The sequence below is a fragment of the Anas platyrhynchos genome, chromosome 2 (assembly GCF_047663525.1).
Source record: "Anas platyrhynchos isolate ZD024472 breed Pekin duck chromosome 2, IASCAAS_PekinDuck_T2T, whole genome shotgun sequence".
Classification (NCBI taxonomy): domain Eukaryota; kingdom Metazoa; phylum Chordata; class Aves; order Anseriformes; family Anatidae; genus Anas; species Anas platyrhynchos.
In genome coordinates this window covers 109,183,692-109,207,805 of record NC_092588.1, presented here as the reverse complement: position 1 = coordinate 109,207,805, position 24,114 = coordinate 109,183,692, and the positions used below count along the sequence as shown (strand labels likewise).

The 24,114-nt window shown below is 46.3% G+C and overlaps 1 protein-coding gene across 4 annotated transcripts in view; it reads right to left on the bottom strand.

Annotated features, from left to right (window-relative positions):
* E2F3 (E2F transcription factor 3) overlaps positions 1-23,729 on the bottom strand; it is a 44,436-nt gene extending 20,707 nt beyond the window's left edge. The window contains exon 1 of one of the 4 annotated variants that reach the window (XM_027451219.3): positions 22,900-23,729. In XM_027451219.3, the coding sequence (XP_027307020.2) occupies positions 22,900-23,232 (333 nt within the window). In that variant the 5' untranslated portion in view covers positions 23,233-23,729. Of the gene's footprint in view, positions 1-12,017; positions 12,110-22,196; positions 22,412-22,899 lie in introns of those variants that run through there. The other 3 variants (XM_027451218.3, XM_038175087.2, XM_027451220.3) reach the window with 3 other exon arrangements.
* Between the last annotated feature and the right edge of the window lie 385 nt (positions 23,730-24,114).

Sequence of the window (24,114 nt, the reverse complement as noted above, 5' to 3'; positions counted from 1 at the left end):
TTGTCTAATCAAATTGTCTCCTGAACAAACAAGCCCTGGGAGTGGTTAGAAAGGACATTAAGAGTTAGATAATAAGGTAGGATGAACTTCCTTGGAGGAAATTCCAGGAAATGCTATAAAACATCAGGTATATAAGTAAAAACTAATGTAGTTCTGAAATACTGGGCATATATGTTAACATAGTGATCAGGAGAAGACTTAGCCTTTATTTACAGCACACTGATGTAGAATACAGTCATAAAAGTCTCTAGGATGACAGAATTAATGAGATTTAACACTTACAAAGCGAAGATGCTCACTACACTCCACAGGAAAGAGGAAGGAGCATTCCCCTAGCCACAGCAGCGCTAACTCTGTGTAGATGCACTGTAATGATGCAAGATTGGGCTTGCATCACAAAGTTTGCTTGCTAAATTGCCAGCCTAAGCCACAGCATCTCAAGCTTTGTTTTCCTTGGATACAAGATGCATAAAGGAAAGGATTGTGTCTGTGGAATTGTACCAATGAAGTTTCTGGAGTGCAAGTTTCCTTGCCCACACAGGTCTGCAGCTCGAGAGTTCCCCACCCCAACACCCCAAACCTTCCTGCACTCCATACCAAACACACTGAGCTCCAAAAGACAGCACTGCTTTACCTACTGACAGGTGACTCACAGGGACCCAACTAATTTTGTCATTCATTTCTGAAAGAACACCCGATAGGAGCCATATGCAAATGCTTCAGAAACTATAGCAGAAACCTGCAAACTAGAAGGCAGTAAGTTTTAAATACTCAGATGCATATCAAGTTCAGTATTGGGAATTTATGTCCCCAAAGGAGAAGCCTTTCTAAAAAAAAATAATATATTTTTTTAAATCGACACCAACCCACACACCTTGACTCCATATTTTTAACTCATTGCCTCAGGAATGACAGGTCTTACATTTAACTACTTGTTCAGTTAATATAATTAGTTATGTGAGGTCAGATCTAAAGCAGTAAAATCTTTTATTTTGAAGTACTTCCTTAACCTAGTTCTATACAAGTGTAAAAACATACAGCTGGATTTCTCAAAAGTAATAAATGTACTTTGAAACAATTTAGGGTGATAAAGGTATTATATAGATTCCAAAGGACATTGGAAAAGTTGACATAACTTTCAGGATACAACCTGACCTAGATGAGATGCAATTATTTGCACTGTATAGTCAGATGTTGAGAAGTGATAGAGTCCTAAGCATGGACTGTAATACAGGATAGTTGTGCAAATTATGTAAAATGTGGGGGTATTTTTTCAGCTCACTTCAAGTCCCAACATTGTCCCAACAAACAGTGAGAAGTTATATTTGCATCTACAAGTAACTATAATGCAGAGTTTGCATGGAGAGATTGATAAGCCGTTCTCAAAGTTCTTATTAGGTACAGTTTTGAAAATGAAGTGACTAGTATCACATCAAAACAAAAAACAACATTAAGTAACCTTGAAGAAGTTAACACAATAAGCTCCTCCACATACCAAACATCAGAGTAACAAAAATAAATAACAAGTGCCATGAAACACAGTTTACATATCCAAAAAGAAACTATGCTAGAAGCAATCACAAAGAAGGGCCCAAATCGGCAGAAGGTCACAGAAATGGTCAATAGCATACAAAGAGAAAAGGTAAGAATCACAGACAGCAGAACCTGGAGACTCCAGTTGTGGTTGACATCTTAGATCAGGAGCAAATAATGCCATCAGAAGATTTCTTCACAGTACATTTCTTTGCCTACACACTTAATTGATTTCCACACAGCCTGGGTGGCTACACTCTAAGAACTGATGATCTTCCCCAACACCATGTCCAAGTAGACAGCTGCTCTATATATTCTTATTACACTAGCCAGTTTGGCAGTAGACAGCTTACATGCCACAAAGATAGCAGAATTCTTCATGTTTTAAATTCTGTGTAATGTCACAAAGAACAGCTAATCCACATCCTACCTCAGCAGTATTTTATACCTATCAGCCACAGCAAGGAACAGAACAACTTAAGAGTGCTGGCAAAATGAAGATAAATTATGTGGTTCAAATGATAAGATTTACTTATTCCCAGTGACAGAGAGAGAAAAAAAAAAAAAAAAAGACAAACAACAGTTCATGAGAAAAGAGAACAAGTGTTGGTAGACTAAGCAATTTTCACATCTTTTCTCACATCTGGACAAAGTCTCTCATGCCATGGACAGGGCAATCTAAAAAGCTGATGTGATAGCCTAATTTATAAGACGACATTCAAAGCAGATGTGCTAACACAGGGAATAAATTTATTGTGGGAAAGAAGTGAACATTGCTGTTCTTTTGCATATTATGAAGTGTATTTCATAAAATAACCCCCTTTTGGTTCTGGTGAAGGAGAATATATCAGGTCATAGAGTTGAGTCAAGTAAGGACATATAAAAAATTGAACCAGTCATGATCATTCCACTCCATTTCGTCTTCTTTACTGTGTATTTCCTAAGGTAAACACCTTGAGATGACTCCTCCAGAAAAAAAAATTACTCCCTTTAAGTCTGAACTTAAAAAAAAAAAAAAAAAAAAAAAAAGGCATTTTCTCTCTAACACAGCCTTTGATCAAAGAAAATAATCTGACTTTCTAACACGACTTCCTACGTACCACAGACCACTAGATTACTAGATTTCCCCTAGTTGCTATGCAGTTAATAACATTAAACTACCTTCTAACCAAGGACAGGAAGAGATTACCAGGCAATGTCAGAATTTGTGCTAGGAGAAAGCTAAACGAACAAGCACCTGTCAGAAAGGACCATGCACACAGTTGCTCTCACCGAAGAGTGGATAGATGCACTTGCTGACCTCAAGTCTATTTAGTATGAAATTACAGAGTGTAACTCTTAGCAAGACATTCATTCTGTCACAGCTTGACAGTTTCAACTCATGATTATTTTCCCCTCATTTAAAAAAAGTTCAATTTCCACTTCAGTTTTGTACTGTTTCAGTTTCCAGCAGTAAGTTCTGGATGCGCTCAAATTCAACAATTCTTAAAAAAAAAAGAAAAAAAAGGCTTTTTACACTAGAGAGCCATCTCACAGAATAGCTGAGGCTGGAAGTGACCTGTGGAGTCCCCCTAGTTTACCTCCACTGCTCAAAGCAGGGACAGCTCCAGCAGGTTGCTCTGGGCTGTGCCCGGTTGGGTTCTGAGTATCTCCAAGGATGGAGATGAACAGTCCCAGCTCTCCTCATGTGTCAGATGCTTCAGAGCCCTAATCACTTTTGTAGTCCTTCGTTGGACTCACCCCAGTATGTTCAAGTCTCTTCCGTACTGGTAAGTCCAGAACTGGACCCAGCACACCAGGTGTGTCTCACCAGGGCTAAGCAGAAGGGAAGGATCTTCTCCCTCACTAGCGATACAACACCTAGTTCAGCCTGGGAGGCTGTTGGTTTTCTTTGTTGTGAGGGCTCATTTCTGGCTCTTGGTGAACCTGGTATCCACCAAGACCCTCAGGGCTTTTTCTGCAAAGCTTTTTTTCTGCAGGTCCTGGTAGATGGGGTTATTCCTCCCCAGGGACTGGACTTTGTACATCCCTTCGCTGAACTTCTCAGGTTCCTGTCAGACCCTTTCTCAGCCTGTCAAGGTCCTTCTGCAAAGCAGCACAATCATCACCTGTATCAACCACTCCTCACAATTCCATATCCTGTGTATCAGTCAAGTTATCACTTAATATTTAATAAGCAAAGTACTGCTCAAGTTGCACAGCAAGGCATTTCTTTCAGAACTCAAATAATTTTTGCTGCACTATTTAATATTTAACATCATCTTCTATTCTCAACATTTTCCTTTATGAACAGTAGCACTGAATTGTGTATGTTATTCTAGTACCAGCTCCACCGTTCGCAGAGGCAAAAAAAAAAACATTTTTATGGTCCTTTTCTTGTGCATCCCAGGATGCAAGCCTCAGAGCCACCATCCCTCAGCACTGCACTGGAAGCTTGTGCAGTTGCTTGTCAACTCCTGACTCCTCAGAAGTGCTGCTTTCCAGGATACAGGCCCTCTTTCATAAAGCATAGCTTGCATTCCCTGTTCTCTGGCATACAACTTTGCCTTTGGCTGTATTAAAGACACAGTGTGTTTGAATGAGCCTACAGAGCAAGTTGTAAGAGTCCCATTATCATTTACTATTCTACAAGCAATTACTATCAGTAACAGTTTTTTGTTTTCTTTTGGGACAAAGATGAAAGCCTACCACAGCATTGAGATTAGTGCAAATACTCACTGGAATCAACCAAAAGGACCCTTTTCCTCCTCTGATGTGTAGCCATTTTTTAAGTCAATGCCACACTGGCAGCGTTATATTTTTTTAAACCAAAATGATTTATAAAAATCAAACATCCTTCTTATCAACCTCATTTAAATGTCAGATATCTATGTCTTCATTATCTTTTAACTTTCAGTTGGTGATGAAGAATATTAGGAAAATAAGAAGGGTGAGCTGGAAAGAGCTGGCTGTTGAGAATTTCTGGTAAACATTTTAAGAAACAGAACAAGCACTTTTTGCAGTTCTGTGTACAGAAGAACTCCAGTCTTCTAATTGCATGCTACTTAAACCCTACAGAAAGGCTTATTTCAAGACTGTTGGGTATCCCCAGGTTTTAGGGATGCCAGAACAAATCTGAAAGAGCAGAACATGAGCAGAGAGGTGAAAGAGACAACGCTTAGGAAAAAAGCAGAAACTCAGGTATCTATTCATAAGCTTTAATTTCTATTCATTGCAGCCTAAAGTTCAGAGAAAGCCCATTGGGCTTCTTGCACTGCTGCCTTCATCTTCCTTCCCTTCCTACTACCTGCTTTGCTGTATAACCGTGCAGTTATTAGAACCATCCAAAGGCAATGGACAGCTAAATGGGATTTTCCAGAAGCCTGCAGAAGTCTTCCAGTGGAATCTAGCACATAAATATCACCTATTAAAGACTGCACTAAAATTCCTTTCTTTAAATAGATTTCCTTCTTCAAAATTATCTGTTCAATTCAGGCTTATAGGTTGTTCCACAAATGTACCTTAATGTATTCAGAAGATAAATGACCACATGATTTAATTGTGCCTTCTTCACAGGAGAAAAAAAAAAAAAAAAAGAACTTTTTTTCTTATGATCAGTACACCTTGATCCTTTTCATTTTCAAATGCAGTTTCATTTATGAGTCATCATTCCCTTCTCACATATACACTTTTCAGTCTCTCTTCTTTATTTCATCTTTCTCCTCTTGTTTTAGTAAAAGCTGTAGGTAGGACAAACTAAAATAGCAAGTTTCACAACTGGACATGAGACACCCTTAAATTTAGATCAAATGAGCCCTCCCAAAGTATACAGGCTCTTTCCAACCAGACAGATTTATAAAAGTTCCATATAATTATAGAAAGGAATAGGATCAAAAATAGCCTGTATATGATGGCTTTTCTCAACAGTATGTGGAGAGGGAGATGGACAGCCTTATTCTCTTAGCAGCAGGAGGAGGGGGTAAGACAACTCTGGACAGCCACTAGAAGCCCACATAGGCTTCTGCAGGCTTCCTAGGTTATTAAAAAGCCTGGAGTTTGGTAGATTCTCAAAACAAACAAGCAAACAAACACACCTCATTTCCTACACTAATTATTATCCCAAACGATATCAAATTATAAAACTCAGATTACTTGAGAAAACTTGACATTTCGCTACCTAAGGTTTCAAATTCCTATTTAAGGTTAAACAAAAGAACTTTCAAGATGGTCTTGGCAGAATTTGGTCGTTGGCAGCCATCAGTCTGTCGGAGAAGCATAAAACAACAACAGAAAAAAAAAAAAAAAAAAAGAAAAAAAACACTACCGTCTTGCCCTGACATCTGTAACTTCTACCCGTTCAATGAGCGCCTGTTGACAATAGCAGTAAGAGTCTTCTTACTCATGACTTCCCTCCTACACTTCGCACTGGCAAGCCCTCACATTCTCTGTGCTCGCTTGGAACAAGTTCTGCAGCACAGCCCCATGCTTTCCACAGCAAACTGGAAATTTTGTGTCCACTTGAGGTAAATATATTTTATTGAATTGAATATAAAAAGTAAATATGGCAGAGTTACAGTGTTCCTTGTGTAAAAAAAAAAAACGAATTCCAAAATAAATAAAATGTGAAAGCTATGTAGCAATCTTACTATCCCGCAAATGTTTAAATACACAATGGCACTAAAGAAAGTACCGGGAGAAAGATGGAAATTTTGGCAGCTGCTCTGGAGACAGCTGAGGCTCTTGGCTGTGGGCAATGTGCAGAAGGATTGTGAGATAAACGTATCTGATTTTTTTTGCTGAGGTAATCAATAACAAAATAGTTGTTTGAAGTTAGGCTACAGATTAAAGGGATAACTCCTATTGTGCAGCCCTATTGTTTCCGGCTGTCTCTAGAGTTGGTTAGTTTGTTAACTCCACGCTAGTTGACTTTGAACACCTAGTTTTAAGTTGATTTCCTTACAACCACAAAGATACACCTCCTTTTACTGCTAAGCTGAAGGTGAAATTCTGCAGCGCATGTTGGTTATACGAGCTGAACTCTGCAGTAGCTTGCAATAAACCAGGTCATGGGTGCAGACCGGCTCCATCTCTCCACTTGAGGGAAGAGGAGGGACTTTGCCATGAGGGTAGCCACAAAACTCAACTTTTCTTGACAAACTTTCCATATGACTGGCATTTGTTACAACTAATCTGACCAGAAGCTCTTGGACCCTTCCCACGTTTACAAACCATGTGAGATAAGCCCCTCAGCTGCAGCTGGGGCTATGGGCAGTAAATGCCATCCTCCACAGATTCTGTAACCTCTCATGCAAGACCACAATGCCTTTTCTTTCCTCTGTTAAAAATCAGTCACTTAAAGCCCTGCTTGGGGAGACTGTACCTGTCAAGGCAGCACAGCCAGTCCTTCATCAGAAGGTACTTTCTGATAGCAATGATGCCAGAAAAGGTCTCCAGTATTATAAGCTCACCCTACATACATAACTTCTAGGCACCAGTTACATTTATATCTTCACCTATTTCAATGCCAGCCATCAGACTGTAATTAAATTAAATGTAGCCTGGGAGCCTCAGTCAAGGACTGGAAGCCGAGCGTACAAGACGCAGCACGAACACACGGCTAAGGAAACAGATTCTCATTTTAAGCAGCTACTGGTTTCCTCTGCGAATCGAGAAGATTGTGAGCAACATTTTCTCCGTGTGCTCACAAGCTCCTAAACTGCTCCCAAACCTGTAAAAGCTGAAAAGTGGAGATGGGGAATGTGTGTGAGACAGCTTCAGTCCTTGGGCATTGCTGGCAAGGCACTGACAGCTGCACGTGCCCTTACTGCTTAGGTTCCTGAGCACAAATAATTTTGTGCCTATTTTTTTGGAGAATCATCTGTTGGATTGTCATTACACACAACTCCACATGCTTCTAGGTGGTGCTAGGGTCACACATGAGGCAGAGCTCTTGGTCTGCTGCAGCAAGCGAGGCATCGCACGTGGCACCACGGGAGCACTGAGCTCCAACACGTCCCAGCACCCGCAACTGAGGGTGCAGCTGGGCACCAGCTCCCCAGCCAGCCCACCTGGGCAGCTCGGTGGGCTGAAAACCAAGGGCTCATCCTGTGTTAGCTTTCAGCTGTAGCAGGTCCCCCATCTGGCAGGGAGGTGGTGGGAACCGCCCAGCAGAGAGGGAGGGCAGGATGACCCCTTTGGTGTCGGCTGTGTGCTTTACCTTATGGTGTGAAACTGCGTGCCTGGATTATCTCTTCATAAAATCACAGAATCATTAAGGTTGGAAGAGGCCTTCAAGTCCATCTGGTCCAACCATCACCCTACTACCAATGTCACCCACTAAACCATGTCCCTACGCACCAGGTCCAACGCTTCCTTGAACACCCCCAGGGACGGTGACTCCACTACTTCCCTGGTCAACCCGTTGCAATGCCTGACTGCTCTTTCTGAGCAGAAATGTCTCCTCATTTCCAACCTGAACCTCCCCTGGCACAACCTGAGGCCATTCCCTCTAGTCCTATCACTAGTTACCTGTGAGAAGAGGCCGACCCCCAGCTCCCCACACCTTCCTTTCAGGTAGTTGCAGAGAGCAATGAGGTCTCCCCTGAGCATCCTCTTCTCCAGACTAAACACCCTCATCTCCCTCAGCCGCTCCTCACAGGACTTGTGCTCCAGGCCCTTCACCAGCTTTGCAGCCCTTCTCGGGACATGCTCCAGGGCCTCGACATCCTTCTTGTACTGAGGGGCCCAAAACTGAACACAGTACTTGAGGTGTGGCCTCACCAGAGCAGAGTACAGGGGAACGATCACCTCCCTGGTCCTGCTGGCTGCACTATTCCTGACCCAAGCCAGGATGCCGTTGGCCTTCTTGGCCGCCTGGCACACTGCCAGATCATGTTTAGGCGAGCATTGATTAGCACTCCCAAATCCAGGAAACCCTTTCCATCATGGACGGGCTCCCAGTGGCACTGGTCCCATCCTCATTTCATCTTTCCCTTCCTACCCCAGCAAGCAATTAAACTTACCTGACTATGAGAGGATTATATTTCACTTCCTAGAACATGGAGATAGGAAGCAGAAGGATATTTTAGTTTCCAAGACAAACAGCCATGTCCCTGCTGCTGAACTGAATGGAACTAATATGTTGGTCTGGGGTGAGATGGTGAGGAACAACGTGAAGACCTTTGACACCCACCCACGTATTGCAGATCCCTGTCCCGACTGGGTGACTTTGTGTCTCAGTCCCAGCATGAAACTAGATCACCAGAAGGATCTCAATATGGTAATTAATGCTTGCCTGTATGTTATTTTGTTCAGTAACACTGAATAGTTTACCAAGCAGCACAAGTGTTTAATCATATCACCCAACTATTGAATTTAGTATGCTGAAAACAAGGCTTGCTATTTCTACACTACTTTCAAAGTGTAACAACGAAGAAATGGGAAACATTTGTCAATAATATTACTCTGTTCTCATAGACAGAGTTTCATCTGTCAAATATACTACAGAAAACAAGGAGAATAAGGCTAATCAAATGCTACCACCTTTCTTCCTCTCTCTTATTGCCTCTCCTAAGATTGACCACATTTGTGGTTAAATGCAGGGAGTCGAACTTCCTATAAGCAGTGTCGTTAAGGTTCCAGATTTCCACTGTGGTTCAGCCATATCACAGCTCTGGAAATGCATGCTGGTTCACGTTCAAACCGCCACGTTAGGTCTTAAAGGTTAAAAAAAAAAAGAAAAAAAGAAAAAAAAGATTCCACGCCGCAACTGCAAAAAGTTCTTACCAGAACAACCTTGCTGACATAACTGCCTAAAGGAAAAGGATCTTAATATCAAGCTTTAAGATGTATACATATATATCTACTTATTGAGATATATGCATCTCAATATATATATTGATATATAATTATACAAACACACCCACTATATATAATCAATAAATCAATAAATATCTGTATCTATATATCAATCACTTTGTTGAAATTGCTAGTCTGAATGAAAATGCTTAGTGAAAAGACTGACATGAATTCATCCTGCCAGGGGAGCTACAAACAGCTAACTGAACAGAAGAAGCAATACTAGCACCTCAGGATCCCCAGCAGGGACTAGGACTCCAATTTGTCCCCTCAGAGGCTCTCACCAAGTGAGTCTTGAGAAGATGCAAACTCCACAAACTCCAAGCATCTGCATGATATACAGGTCCCTCTGGAGAAGAGAAGCACCTAAGTTTATCATTGTCAACAGATCTGCTCATTACAAAATGGACATTGAAGCATGCTGTTGTTGGACCATTTTTCTGAAGAGAAAAAAAAAATCAGATCAGGATACCACAACCACATGACGGTAGTCAACGTAGATCTAAGAAATTCAGTTTCAACTCTGTCTCTGACAGCAAGAGCAAACTAAGCGGAGGCTGAAGTTTCTCCACTCTATGCACAAGAAGAAGGAAGTAACTACTCATGGCCCTGATTGATATTACTATCAAAAAGAATCCAGTCATGCATGGTGTGCACATGCATGAACAGAGAGACCTAGTGACACGTGCACAAAGATCTCCCCCACACAAAGTGCTCCTGTGTCAGTCCTGACCTGCACTACTCCTTCAACTCAGGCTAATACATTGACTAAGTTACACTCCACTTTTTTTTACTCAGAGAAGAGCAGACCATGAAGCTTCACTTTTCATTCATTTACTCTTAATTCCAGATTCTAACTCAGAAGAATATTGCATTTGTTCTGTGCTGGGGCTCATGCCCTGCAAGCCCATGCAACCATGGAAGGCACTCAAATGTAAGACATAAAGACAGAAAACAGCATCTCCAACATTCAGGGAGAGGTGAAATACTTGCAGGTGTTTAGTGCTACTTTGCAGGGGGAAAAAAAAAAAAAAAAAAGATACATTTGCATACTATTTTTGCATCATTCAAAGAGTTTGGGGCTGAATCTGGACAATGTATCTCACGGGAGCTCTTCAAGAGGAAAACAAGCCTCCCAGCTGCTGGCATTCAGGTTGTGCCTGATCTTCTAAGCATGCCACAATTGCAAGACCAGTGGGAAAGCCTGGGATGCACTGGTGGGCAAGAACATTCATTTGGATCTTTATGTCAAAATTCCTGTGATATTGTACTTTTATGAGAAGTTTGAAACAATTCAAGATCCGTTCACGTCTACCATTTCAGCAAGACACCACTATTGAACAGTTCAATAACCAAGCTCAAGTATCTGATATTTTTAGCTAGATATACTATAACATCTTACAGATGCCTGGAGTTTTCTCCCTGCAAGGTCTGAAGGAGATTCCTTCCTTCTCAACTACCAGTTCAGCAGAATTTGGGGTCTGCTTTTCACACGCTCAAGACAACCGAACTCTTCAAATGGCTGGGAAAGCCACATTTATCCACTTCAAATGAAGTGTTAGCAACAGATATAATGCTTGCCTGGTACAATTGGTGCTGCTTCCCCCCCAGAAGAAGTAGGGACATGTGTTCAAAATGTCACTGAGGCCATCAAAAGAGCTAAAGGGTAGTCAAGAAAACAAAAACTGGACAAATCTGAAAGGGGGGGGGGGAGGCTGAAATTTTAATCCCTTCTTACTATACACTGAATGATTCAGTAATTCCCAATTCACTTTGAGGCAAAAATACCTGATTTGGGCCTTAAAGAAAGAGTGTGTCTTAGTCTCTGCATTGCAGATGAGAACAATCACATTTTGCTTGCTCTGACTTATTGCTAAATTGATTATTCTCCAGGACTGGGAAAGAGGGAGAAAGGAAGGAGATGGTAATTGTCCCTATAAAATTCTTTAAGAAGATGAAAGAATTGAATGCATCTTACTTTTCCTAGCAACCCTCTTTCCTAATTCAGAAGCAAGTAAATCACACTCAGGATAGTATCCTGAACATATGGCTTTCTCTGAATAAGGGGAATTTGCCTGCCTACAAGCTTGCTTTTCTTTTCTTCTCTCTCTCTCTCTTTTTTAAATATGTCAGTCTCTGGAATCCCTATTCACACATTCCCCTTCACAGCACAGTGGGTTTCTGCCTAGGGAAAAAAAAAAAAAAAACTTTATAAATATTAACATTTCTGTCTACAGAAAGCTGTACCTGAGCTTAACATCTAGACAACTGCATGCAACCTGTTCACTACTGTTGCATTTACTTCCCACATACTCAGATAAAGCATGATGTAACTAAGATAATAAAAGGTAAGGACTTCAGTGCCCCAAGGCATGCGACAACATGAAAAGCTTCCTTTAGAGAACAGTTCTCAAGCAGACAATGTTGGAGGTCTCCAAATGATCTCGCACCTTTCTTTACCACATTTCCTGCAAACACCTCTGAAGCACATGGCTCCAAGAGTGGCAACTTACGGAACATGTTTTTACTTCTTCTTTTCCTTCTCCATGCACAAGACGACTTATTTTGCATGGTCTGTGTTTTGAATGCTCCCCTCATCGTAATGTAAAGCAGCAAAAAGGGAGGACCATTGGAGGGACAGTACTAACCCCTTGATCTGAAAGATGCTTCCTACAGAGGTCTTGCAGGCTCATGGTTGCAAAATGGTGGTTGTGAGGGCCCTGAGAAGGTGGAAGATACCTGCTGAAGCTTCTCACCCTCCTGTCTGCAATCTCAGAGGGAACTGGTTGCAAAGTGCAGAAGATGACCACAGAGAAAGCTGCCAACAGGAATAAAAGGACAGTGAGGATGCCAAAATGCAATGGTATGCATTTTTTTTTAATTAACAAATAAAAAGACAAGCAAGAAAAATGTGACTAGAAACTGAAATCAGAAATGAAATTGAAACAATTTTATACAAAGCATGAACCAAAGTCATACCAAAACCCACCTGATTTTTTTCTATGAACATCATTCGCAATTCCCCATGTTCATTTATGTCATCTTCCTGGTGTCAGTTTTCGAGAGAACAATTCTCAGCTCAGCACGACAGAACAGTGATACTGACGGGCATGTAGAACATTAGCATGTTATAAATAAACTGCTAATTTGAGGTGGGAAAAATCATCTAGGCGGCTCTTATGATTAAGAACCAGAGGAAGAAAAAGAGCAACTTGCTTATGCTTCCAGGACACTGCTTTTTACAAAATGAACTTTTTCTAACCCTCAATTCCTATGAAAAAAAAAAAAAAAAGAATCCTAGCACCAGTGAAACACCCACTGGTTAGACAAAGCAGCCAGTGAAAATGCTATTATAATTTTAAAGCCCTCCCTGCCCTTGCCTTGAGTAGTAAGCTGTCTTTTCTACTGTTTCAAGAGGTTTGTTCTTAAAAAGAGTACTACAGAGTTGTGAAGTTTCAGCTTCCTCTCATCTGACTTGCAGTTTTACATGACTTGTAAGAGACGTTTTTAGGCTATAGATACTGCGTATCCGAGAAGAGAACAATGTGCAGAACTATTATACAGCAATTTGTGTCTGGGTTACTTGCAGCTGTTTGATAAAAGCCTTACTATGAAAAGCAAAACTTTATTCTGCTGAACTGACACCCAGGATTATTCGTGTTTCTGATAGGCCTGATCGCCACCCTCCTTCTGTCCTGAGCTAGGATCCCTTCCCACCCTTCCCCAGTGTGCAATTGCAGATAACGCCCTGCTGCTGCATGGCTGCCATCGCTGGTATTATTTCTGTATCACTTGGGCATTGTCGCTCTTTAGCAGAATGCCACTTACTAAGCAATATTATAAAAATTCCTGTGAATATCTATGTTCCCCATAAGTGAGGATAATGGCCTCATTGCAAAAGTCTCGATAAAAGCGGCATGTTCCAGCAAGACAGCTTTCAGATATCGCTAAACAAAAGCCTACTGTGAGAGCCGTAACCAACATCAATTCCCACTATGTGAAGACATTAGACAAAGTGTGAACTAGCTTACTGTATGGGGACAAAAAACTGACTGTCAATGTGTGGGACCAACACTGCCTAAAACACTACATTGGCAAGTCAAAATACAACCAGCATATATGCATGGTAATTGCCATTTAATTCCAGAGTAAGCAGTAGAACAAAACAAGTACCGAAGGCAATATTAGGTTACTAGCATCACTCAAGACATTATAATTCCATATCTTTCCATTTCTAGTGTCCTTGATTAGGAAAAATGACTTTAAAACCAGCAGACATTAAAAGAAACACAATATAAATCCCAGGTTCCATCACAGAAGTAGAGAGCACAGCAAAAGCTTAAGACCTGCTCCTAAAAACATGTATTTTCCACTGTAGAGAAGACAACCTCATACATGGGAACCACCATTCCACATAAGGCACAAGACAAGACCCTTTCTGCCTGGGCATCATTTTACATTTTTACATATTTATCTATTTACATTGTGGTAGCACCCAAAAAGACAAAAGCCTCCAGTCAAAATAAGCATACTATACCAATAGAAATGCCAGGCCAAGAGGTTACTTCTTAACCTCCAGACCTGAAATTTCCCTGATTATATACCTTAAATGAATGTCCAGGAAGGAGGGAAATAGGCAAGCCTACTTACCAGTTTCTTGCTGAACAACGTGAAAGGCAAATTTGAAAGCTTTAAAATTTGTAGAGAGCAGTACAGTTGCTCTACGGAGAAGTATTTCACGAAAAAGTTACATCTGCACTTTAAGATGTGTAAAAATCACAAAATCCTACAGCGTAGATTCCGTGATTTGCAGAAAAAAAAGGTGATATCCATTACTTAACTCCAATTTTAGTTTAGATTTTGTAACTAACTGTTAGAACCAAAATTAAGAAAGTCACATTAAGAAAGAACTAATAGAGAACATCGATGAGACTGACACGTTATGTAAGAATTCAACTCTTGCACTGCATGGTGACAGCCACCATTGAGTCCTAAACCAGAGACTTTTAATGTCACCTTAATTAACAAGGAAGGAAGTTTGCCAATGAGTTTACTTCCACCCCTTTCCTAGCAGCAAGTTATGCAATATGCAAGAACCTTTGAACCAACAGCTCTACAACAACACCCCCCGCCCCAAAAACCACACACATACCCATCCCAGCACCCCACTCCAAAAAATTAATGAGATTGCAAAGAGGACAAAATCTTCCAAGGAGTTCATTGATGAAAATTACTTCTAGAATCTTTACTTATATTAACCACCACACATACAACTTTGGAGTAGAAATGTTGAAGCTGAAGCAGCCAAGGCCAAGCAGAAACCTCTCGTTATCTAGTTTCTCAATACAATTTATTTTCACTGAAAATAGTTGTTTAGGTATTTTCTGTGGGTTTTCACAGACCTTTCCAAAATAATTAGTGGCTTGCAATCTATACATAACCTGACTATAAAATCCCATTTTAAAGTTATAAATGTGAAAGCGAAAATAATAGCAACCTCTGCTGTTAATTAGCAGCTTGTTCATACACAGAGATACCAAGGATATACTACATACTGCAGTAATGTAACTGAATGTCACAGGAAGCACCCAATATTTTCCTAAAAATCAAGTCCTAGACCTTTGAAGTGGGGCACCTGAAAATGCATTCTTAGCTAGTGGATACTTCTGAGCTTAGATGCAGACATATACAAGTTGAACAAAATCTTGAAAGCAGATGCAAGTGGTCAAATTAAGTCTCCTACCCAAAAACGCAAAGAAACAGGGTTTTATTTCTGAAGGTAGGTTACTGACATTCTCATGGAAAAAAACAAAAGCCACAATTACCAACCTAGCTCAGCACAGTAGAAAAAAATACCCGTCTGATTATAAAAAGGCGATCTTCATTGCTGCAGATTTCTTTCCCAATTTGGTTCAAGCAAAACACCTTCAGCACACAAGGTTGAAAGACACAGGACACACGTGCAGTGGTGACAGCCACTGCTTTAGTAGACACACTACAACAGGTCACATCAAAAACTGTTCATGCTCATAAGTAAGATAGAAGACACAAAACACGTTCTATTTAACCTTAATCGAGTTCTGTTTGTAAACAATTACCAACACAATTGACATGTATTTATAAATGTACAAAAGAAAGGCTAAAATGCCTGAAGTAGTATGCTCCTACCAGATAGCAGAGGCCATTTTTAGTACATGCTTTATCAACGTCTAGTCAAACTCTTGTCTTCTCTCTTTATGGGACTTGCAAACGGAAATATTTCCCACAGTTCACGATGAACCCAAAAGGCATTAAGAACTCCATGCATGCCATGAGATCCAGCAAATAATAGCAGCATCCAAGTAGAAAGCATAGTACTTCAGAAGACATCCATGCCAGGTATAGCACTTCCAAGTGTGGTTTTGGACCAGCTTACTTGAGGGAAACAGAAGTGAAATAGTTCCCTTTTAAAGATGTGATAAATTGGGCAACTTTGCCAAGTTTGCCTTCAAACAGAAGACAGAACTGAAATTAAAACCAAGTCCAAATACTTCATCAGCAGCACCTCATGCACTGGGACAGCCCAGTCCTGGAAGCACAGGCAGTCTCCCCCCTATCACACACCACTGCCCCCAACACATGAAGGGGGGTTTCTTCTCCCCAAGGGAGCAAACAGTTCTGCTCTTGAAAAATAATGCAGGAAGTGAATAACTCTGCCAGCCAAAACAAAGCCTGAAGTCAAACTTAGTCATTTGTAAGTATGATAGTTGCCACCACATATACATGCTCAGCGCTGCCAGCTGTAAATGAGATTATTTGCAGAGACTGTAAAAACCCAAAGATTTAGTTACGCTAACAAGAGCTTTCAATTTTTTTGAAACCTCACTCTGGGCAGGGCTGGGCCTAAGTTACCACCAACACCACAAGAAGCGTATCTGACCCAAAGTCATGGTCTATGATCTATCCTTAGAGGGCATCTTCCCCAAAACCTCTGGCAGAGCCCATACAGAATTAAAGCCCAAGCCACCCTCCCACCCCTCCACATTGGCACCAAGATGGATGGGGCAGAAGGAAGCTGGCACTGCTCCTTCTCTTCAGGGCTACCTGGCTGTTTGTGACAGTAAATTAAGATCATCCACAGAGCACACTACATTAACTTATTACTCAGTTTGTCCTGTCCTGCCAGCATCCAGACTAGCAGATGATGGCCATTTCACATCTACACAGTAACTGAAGACTCCTTTACCAACCAGCAAACCAACCAGCACAGCAAAACAACCCTGCCACCAGATCTACAGCAATCAGCCCAACACTTCTTCAGAAGTGAAATATGAAGGTTTGAAAGGTGTTGTATTTGAAGTCTGCTGCTACCAGAAGAACCTCACATCTTCATTTCTTACCCCATTTCTCTCTTTGTGCCCTGGACAGGAGGGGAGAGTCAAATTCCACCCCCCCCCCCCCCCAGCCTATTGAGAACACAAATCTGGGGCTACAAAGAGGAAAGGTGCTACTTCATTTTCCTTTCTCCAACCTTTCTAATGAGCCAGTTACCATAGCTGTTAGGCCCAGCGAGGCCCCTCTGCTCCACACCTCTCCTTCCTCCCCTTGGGAGAGGCTAAGGCCTTGTGAGACAACCTGACTCTGAAAGGGTCTCTAGCTCCTGCTAGGCCTGCAAGTCACTGTCATGTCTTCAAAACTTCTTTCAAAGCCACCAACCCACAAAAACATTACAAGTAGAAACCCGTAATTAATGGACACGTCTGTTTTCACAGCCATGTGATTCTTTTATAAATGGACACCTCTATTTTAGTACGTATGGCTTTCGCTTCAGGAGAGATTAAACAGTCTAGAACTCTTCAGCTTGGCGAAGGTGACTGTGGACAGAAAACAGTGCTTTATCATAAGCTGTGTAGAGAAATACACACAGGGAAATCATTTTCCCCTACCACAACATCTAGGATCATCCATTAACGCTATAGGCAGCAAGATCAAAATGAAACAAAATGTCCAAAGCAAAGAAAATTATTTCTTTTCCATGTAAGACAACTGAATCATGTAACTTTTTGCTACGTAAGGCTAGAACCAATGAGTAAAAAACCCACTGTAACCTCTGACTAAGAAGACACTCTCTGGAAGAAAGCAGAAGGGCTGTTCAGTGCATTCACATGCTCTTGTCTTAAAGATTTGCCACAGCTGTAGTCAGAGAAGTAGTAGGAGAACCTTTGGTCTTGCAAAAGGCGGCAATTCCTAAGTTTAAGGATTATTTTTTTTAATGCTAACATACAAACAAGCATGCTGTAAAAATTAACAGAGCAGCACCAAAGTACCTGGGATAAAATGAAGGAAAAGAAAATGCCTTTAATTGTTCAATCAGTGGGCCCTAATGTGACCCATATCCAGTCTTTGGCAAACTGACTGGTGGCACAAGGAAGAGATCCTTCATGGTGAGAACAGGAAAGTCCAATTTCTGAAAAGTGATGTCCAGTGAGCAGGTTTAACACCCTGACACCACTGAAAGGGAAAGCTCTCATCGCTTTCCCTCATCTCATTTGTCCCATCTTGGGTCACGTATTCCCAGTACGTACCTCATGCCAGAGCTAAAGCTCATCAGACCCAGCTACTTTACTTGGTTAAAGCAGCAGACCACCAACCCACAGGCACATCCAGATGCTCCCCAAGCACAGGAGGGAGGGGAAAAGTGCTGCCTGGCCGGGGGCAGGACAAGACTAGGCTACAGTGACAATGGTGAGGGAGAAGCGAGACTATTTTTCCAGCAACAGTAAGGCCTTTTGAGTGGCTCAGCTGCTCATGGAAACCTGCCAGAAGTTCTTATCATTGCAAGGAAATAAACCTGCTGTACTTCAGCAGTTCTGGTGCAGACAGAGCCACACCAACATAGCCAGACTCTGCATGAGGAGAGCACATCCACCACCAGCAAGCACAAGCTACAAGCTATTCCTGTGCAGATTTATTTGGGTGCCTGCTTTCCGCTAGGTAGTCGTTGCACAGTTAGGGCAATCAGGATTTGAGCTCTCTTTGAGCTCTCCTCACACGTTTGTACCAAAGGACCATGTGGTATCTTGGTATCTCCTTGGGCTCAGAAACTGTCTGTCCCTGGAGAAGATGCATTTAAACCAGACAGTCCCATACATTTTATTCCAAAACCAAAGGCCTCAGGCTCATGCTAGCATTCATTAACAGAAACTAACAGGCAAAGAAATATGAAAATTGGTCTGAATTTGAAAATACCCATGGCTTCTTCACAGACAAAGCTTTTTATTCCCACAAACTAAAAATAAGCTACTAATTATTTAACTGCCCGCTTCCTTTATGCCACTTCCAGGTTTTTCTCCCATACCTTAAGTCGCTGTTCAGTATTTATGTCCTATTTAGCCTGCTCCTATACCCAACATCTAGATTATGTATTACCCCCTTGTTCTCCTATTCCAGCTGTGACTTGCTGAGAAGGAGGCAGGAAGAGGTGCTTTCTAAACCACCAGAAAAGGAGAGAGGTGCTAAGTATTCAGTTTGGAAATGTAAATCCTCCCGCCCCCTTCTGAAGTATGCCGAACCAGCCTCTCCAGAGCTCATGTCATCTAAAGGCCACAGGAGTTCTCTAAAGATATTCTTGTTAAGAGGATTTAGCCCCTTTTAAAAAGGACTTAACATGTGGGTGGTGTCTCCATTTAAGCATTTTCTCATGGCTAAGAAAATGGCCCTCTTCTTAAAGGCTTATCTTTATAACCCAAAGACAGTAAGAAATTCTCCACTATTTGAATTAGAAACATTTTGAGCAGCTTTCACTTAGAGTAGCTCCATTTTTAAATACCGTGATTTGCAAATGGTAGTGACTTTCTCATACAAAGCGGGAAGCCAACAGCAGCCTGAATGTTGCGGGCCACCTCGTCAAACAATAATTTCTCCTACGTAGGCCATGCTTTCATGATTTGATTGACAAATCCAATCATGAGCTGAGTTGATTGACAAATTTGCTGCCATCAAAGTGGAGTGGTGTCAGCTCCCCTGCTTCCTTTCCTTCCACCCTGTGCCCTCTTCCCAGCCATCCCCTTCCCGTGATGGTCCCTGGCACTTACCAGACCATCCATTAGCTGGTTCAACCTGCTTGCCCAGCAGAAAACTTTTATTTACGTATTTTGGTTGGGGTTAGTTTTTCTACCAGGCTGGCAAGTTGAACTGCCCTGGGAAGGCGAAGGAGCCCTGGGGCTGGCAGAAGGGAAGTGGCACCAGCTCCTGGCAGGGAAGGGAGCAGGACCCATGCCCCTAACTGCAGCACTGACCTGTCACTTGGGCTCACCTGGTCTCCACAGGCAGGGACTCAGACTTGCCCCGGGACCTCAGGAGCACGAGCTGATGCTTACTTTGCAAGGGTTAGTTCGTCATCACGGCTCGTGCTGAAGCTGTGGCAGCGGCTCAGTCCTGCCAAGTAACAATTTCCATTAACTCCGCAGGAATGGTGAAAAAGTCCCTCATGTCAAAGGGCCGGGCAGCCCAGGCTCGCTGGGGTGCAGAAGCCTGGTTAATGACACTCTGCCGGGAGCCGCCACGACAGGCAGCAACACACGCAGCCAGGAGCAGGTTTGGGACAGTATCGAGATGCCTGCTTGGGAGACAGAGGAGTGTGTTGAGTTTTCACCTCTCCTGGGCTGAAGCCACCTGCTGTTATGGGCTAGGCTACCTTTCCAGGCTTTTCCAGCACGGCTACACTACAAGCGTAGATAAAGTAACTAACATATTCCCACTGGGGAAGCAGCTTACTTTGGCAAAACAAACTTTCTTTTGCTGGTATAAATGGCTCCCTGAGCAGCCTAAACTACATACTGCCATACTAACTCTTTTCCACTTATACCATAGTTTATATTTGGAAGCGATGGGTGGGTTGCCAGTGCAGCTACATCTGCAAAGGCAGAGTATTTTCATAACCCTAACCAGCACAGGTGTGCTGGCCAAATTTCTGACTTATCCTCTCAGTCTTTTGCATAATAGGGCCATAATTTCAGCTGGGGGTCTCCGTGTACTATTTGTAACTCAACTAATCAAGCACTAAATTTATATTGATGCTGCTTGCCAGGGCTCGCTGCCTCAACTACCCAGCAGTTTCTCACTCCTCTCACCAGTCTTTGCTATCAGTTTCTCAAATCGGATCAGCTAGGAACTACCAGGAAAATACCCTCGCCTCCTGCTCCCAGAAAATCTTTCGCAAGATTTGGTGAAAAATGGATGGGAGTCAGAGAAGTGCTAAATGGCTTCGTCGTCGTCCTGCCAAGACGACGAAAGCACTTTGGCCATTCCTTGCAGAGCAGCCAGAAGAGGCAGAGCACTGGGATGCTTCAGCCTTGCCTCCCGACAGGCAGGTGTGCGGCAAACCAGCGCGGTTCCAAGAGGGGCACTCACGTGAGCACGGCCGTCAGGGCGGGGAGGGATGCACAGCCTGCTTCCTGGCGTGTGCTAGGGATTGCTTTATCGCCCTGGGAGGGTGCCAGCCCCACACTAAGGATGCCGCCAGCCAGACCAGTCTCTTCCTCCCCCATCCCACATCTCCCCCCTGAGTAAACACGGGGTCTGAGGTTATGCAGCGTAGACTGCCAGGGACTTCTGGCAGGCAGAGCTTGAAATCACCTTCTTGTGTCCAAACCTTTAAGCGGGGCAGAAACCTTCCTAGGTTTCGCGGCAGGGAGTTCTTCCCATTAAAGAGGTGAACGCTATAACACAAAATAATGATAATAATGATAATAATTAATAATACACTATGCTTGTGCTTACGGTCTTGTAACACCCATTGAGAAGAAGTGTCAGAAGTCCCCTCCGACACCAACACCCCCCCCACGATGCAGAAAAGCCCATCCAATCGCTCCCCCCAGAATCACCCCCTTACATTCGCTCCTCTTCGCACCGGCTTAACGCCACCTTCTAGGAATCAAGTTGTTGCACAGGACGGACAAATATTTACAGAGCAGCCTGAACCGGCCCGTTTGACACCACGCACCCTCCCGACACACCGAGCACCGGGACACCGCTCACCCTGCCCAGCCTAGACCCTTCATCCTCGCCCCGGCTGGGACTTATCAACCACCCCCAAACTCCCATCCTGACCTCGGCAGCCAACACCTGCAAAAACCCTCGGCGAGAAGAGCCTCGTGGCACCCCCGTGGGCTGCGGGACGAGCGCGTCGCGCCGGCTCCGAGCTCCCCAAGGGGGTTTTGGGGACCGCTGGCACCGGCTGCGGTGCGCACCGGGACCCCCCCCCGGGGCCGGGCGGTGGGGGGGAGCCAACAGGTGAGCGCCCCGCGCCGCCTCCGCCACGGAAAACGCCTCGGCCCGGCCCTAGCGGGCACCAGCCCGCATGGCAGCCCTCCGGCCGAGCCCGCCGGGACCCCCCGGGCCGGGCAGCCCCCTCCCCGGGGCCGGGCAGGTGAGCCGGGATCCGAGGCACGGACCCCGCTCTGACAGCCCGGCGAGTGGGGGGGGGAATGGGGGTAAATGGGGGGTCGGGGGGGCGCACGGGGGGGGCAGGGGGTTCACCGGGGGGGGTCGGGGAGCACCGTGGGGAGGGGACGGGAGGCACCCGCTGGGGGGATTTGGGGTGCCCTCGGTCCTGGCCGCCCCCTCCTCCCCCCCCCGTAACTTGGCGGAGCCCACGAGGGCCAGGCGCGCCCCCGAAAAGGGCGAGGACAAAGGAAGCCCCCGAGCGGGGGGCAGCGGGCAGCGGGGGCTGGGAGGTTGGGGACCCGGGGAAAAAAGAGGGGTGGGGGGTGGTGGCGGCACCGGGCTGGGGGGGGGGCGCCGCGGGGGGGGCTGCGGGGGTCGCCGCCGCCCCGCGAGGCACTGACCTGCTGCAGGGGCATTTCCGAGGGCGGCGGCGGCGGCGGGCGGCGGCGGGCCGGGGGCGGCCGGGGCCGGGGCCGGGGCTCGGGCTGTCCCAGGCCGGCGGCAGGAGGAGGAAGCGGCGTCCCCCTCCCCCCGCTCGGCTCGGCTCGGCTCGGCTCGGCCCCCCCCGCCCGCCCGGCTCCCAGTCACAGCCGCGGCCTCGGCGCACGTGTGCGAGACGTCACCGGCGGCTCCGGGGGCGAAGCGGAGACACCGGCGGGGCACGGCGCGGCCCGGCCCCCCCCGGGCCCCCCGCCCGCCGCCCCCCGGCCCGGCCCCGGCGGGGGAAAGGGGGGCTCCGGCCCCGGGCAGCGGGGTCCCCCCCGCCGCCGGCTGCTCGCTCGCTGCGCCCGGGGCTGCGGGACGTGGCTGGGGGGGGTGGGGGGACACCATTCTTTTCTTTTCTCTTTTTTTTTTTCTTTTCTTTTTTTTTTTTTTCCTTTTTTTTTTGCAATAAGACCCGGCGGCCCGGGCCGGAGCGGGGTTGGGGGGGGGGGGGGTAGGAAGGAGCCAGGAAAGTTTATTGCAACAAAGCGCCGTCTCCGCCTTTCCTGCCCCCCGCCCCGGGCCCGGACGGCGGCGGGGAGCCGTGGGCAGGAAGAGGGCCTGCCTGGCGCCGATCCCCACCGTCCCCTTCACCCTCCCGCGGGGCCGGGGGAAAATTACCGGGGGGCGGCCTCCGCCTCCGCCGAGAGCGGGCTGCAGCAGCGCCGTCCTGCCGGCGGGTCCGTGGGGGGTGCAGTACAGCGAGCTGCCAGCGGGCTGGCCCCCATCCGCCGCCGGGGCAAAGGCACCGGGAGCCTGGGCAGCGACGGCGGCGGCGGAGGAGGAGGAGGAGGAGACAACACAGGGCGCCCCCGCCGCCGCGCCGGTGCTGCGGATCTGGATGAAGGTGCCGGCGGCAAAGCGGGCTGGGAAGCCGGCGGGGGCCACTCTGCAGTCCGAGGGCGGTGCGGGCGGCTGCGCTGCCGGGGCCGGCGGCTGGAGTCCCCTTCTCATCCTTCCCTCCGGCTCTGTCCCCGCAGCCGCGTCGCCTCCTCCCCCCGTCCCTCCCCCCCCGGCCTTCCCAGCCGCTTTCCTCCTCGATGCCGAGGCCCCGCGCAAAATACTGGGGGGCGCGGGTGCCGGGGGGGCCCCGGCTGCAGGATGCGGGGCGCCGGGGGGGGACGGAGGCGGCGGGGCGGGCAGATGCGGCGGATGGAGCGGGGCCGCTCCCGCTGTGTGGGGCCGGCTGGAAAATGGCTCCAGGAAGCGGCGGCTGCTGACAATGAATGAAGGGAAGGGAGACGGGTTACGCGCCAAGGGCCTCCCGCGAAACTCGGATTTCCCGCCCTCTTTTCAAACCAAATTTGCATAGCCCCGCCCCCGGGGCGCGCCCCGCCCGCTCCGCCGCCCCATTGGCCGCCGCTGCCGCCCCCGCCGGCCAACCGGCCGCCGCCGACACGCCCCGCCCGCTCCCCACTGGCCCGCCCGCCGCCGCGATTTGCATGCGGCCCGCGGATTGGCCGCGGGGGCGAGGCTGGGGATTCCCCCTCGGACGGGCCGGGATCCCGGTTCGCCGCCCGCCTGACACTGACAGCTGCGGCGCAACGTGCCCGGGGGGCGGGGCCACGCCAGGCCACGCCCCCTCCTCTCCGCGCCACGCCCCCCGGCGCGCCACCACGGGTTTGGCGCGCCCGCGCCGGACGCGGTCTCGATCCGGATCCCGATCCGGATCCCGGTCCCGGTCCTGATCCCGGTGCTGGGTTCCCAGGCGCTGCCCCAGCACCGTGGGTCCCGGGCTTGTTGGTGGTCAGAGGGGGCTGTGCTGCTCCGTGTGGCGTGGGTGAGGCCCTGCCTGTGCTGCCGCACGTGGGGAAAGGCGCAGGCTTAGGTAAATCT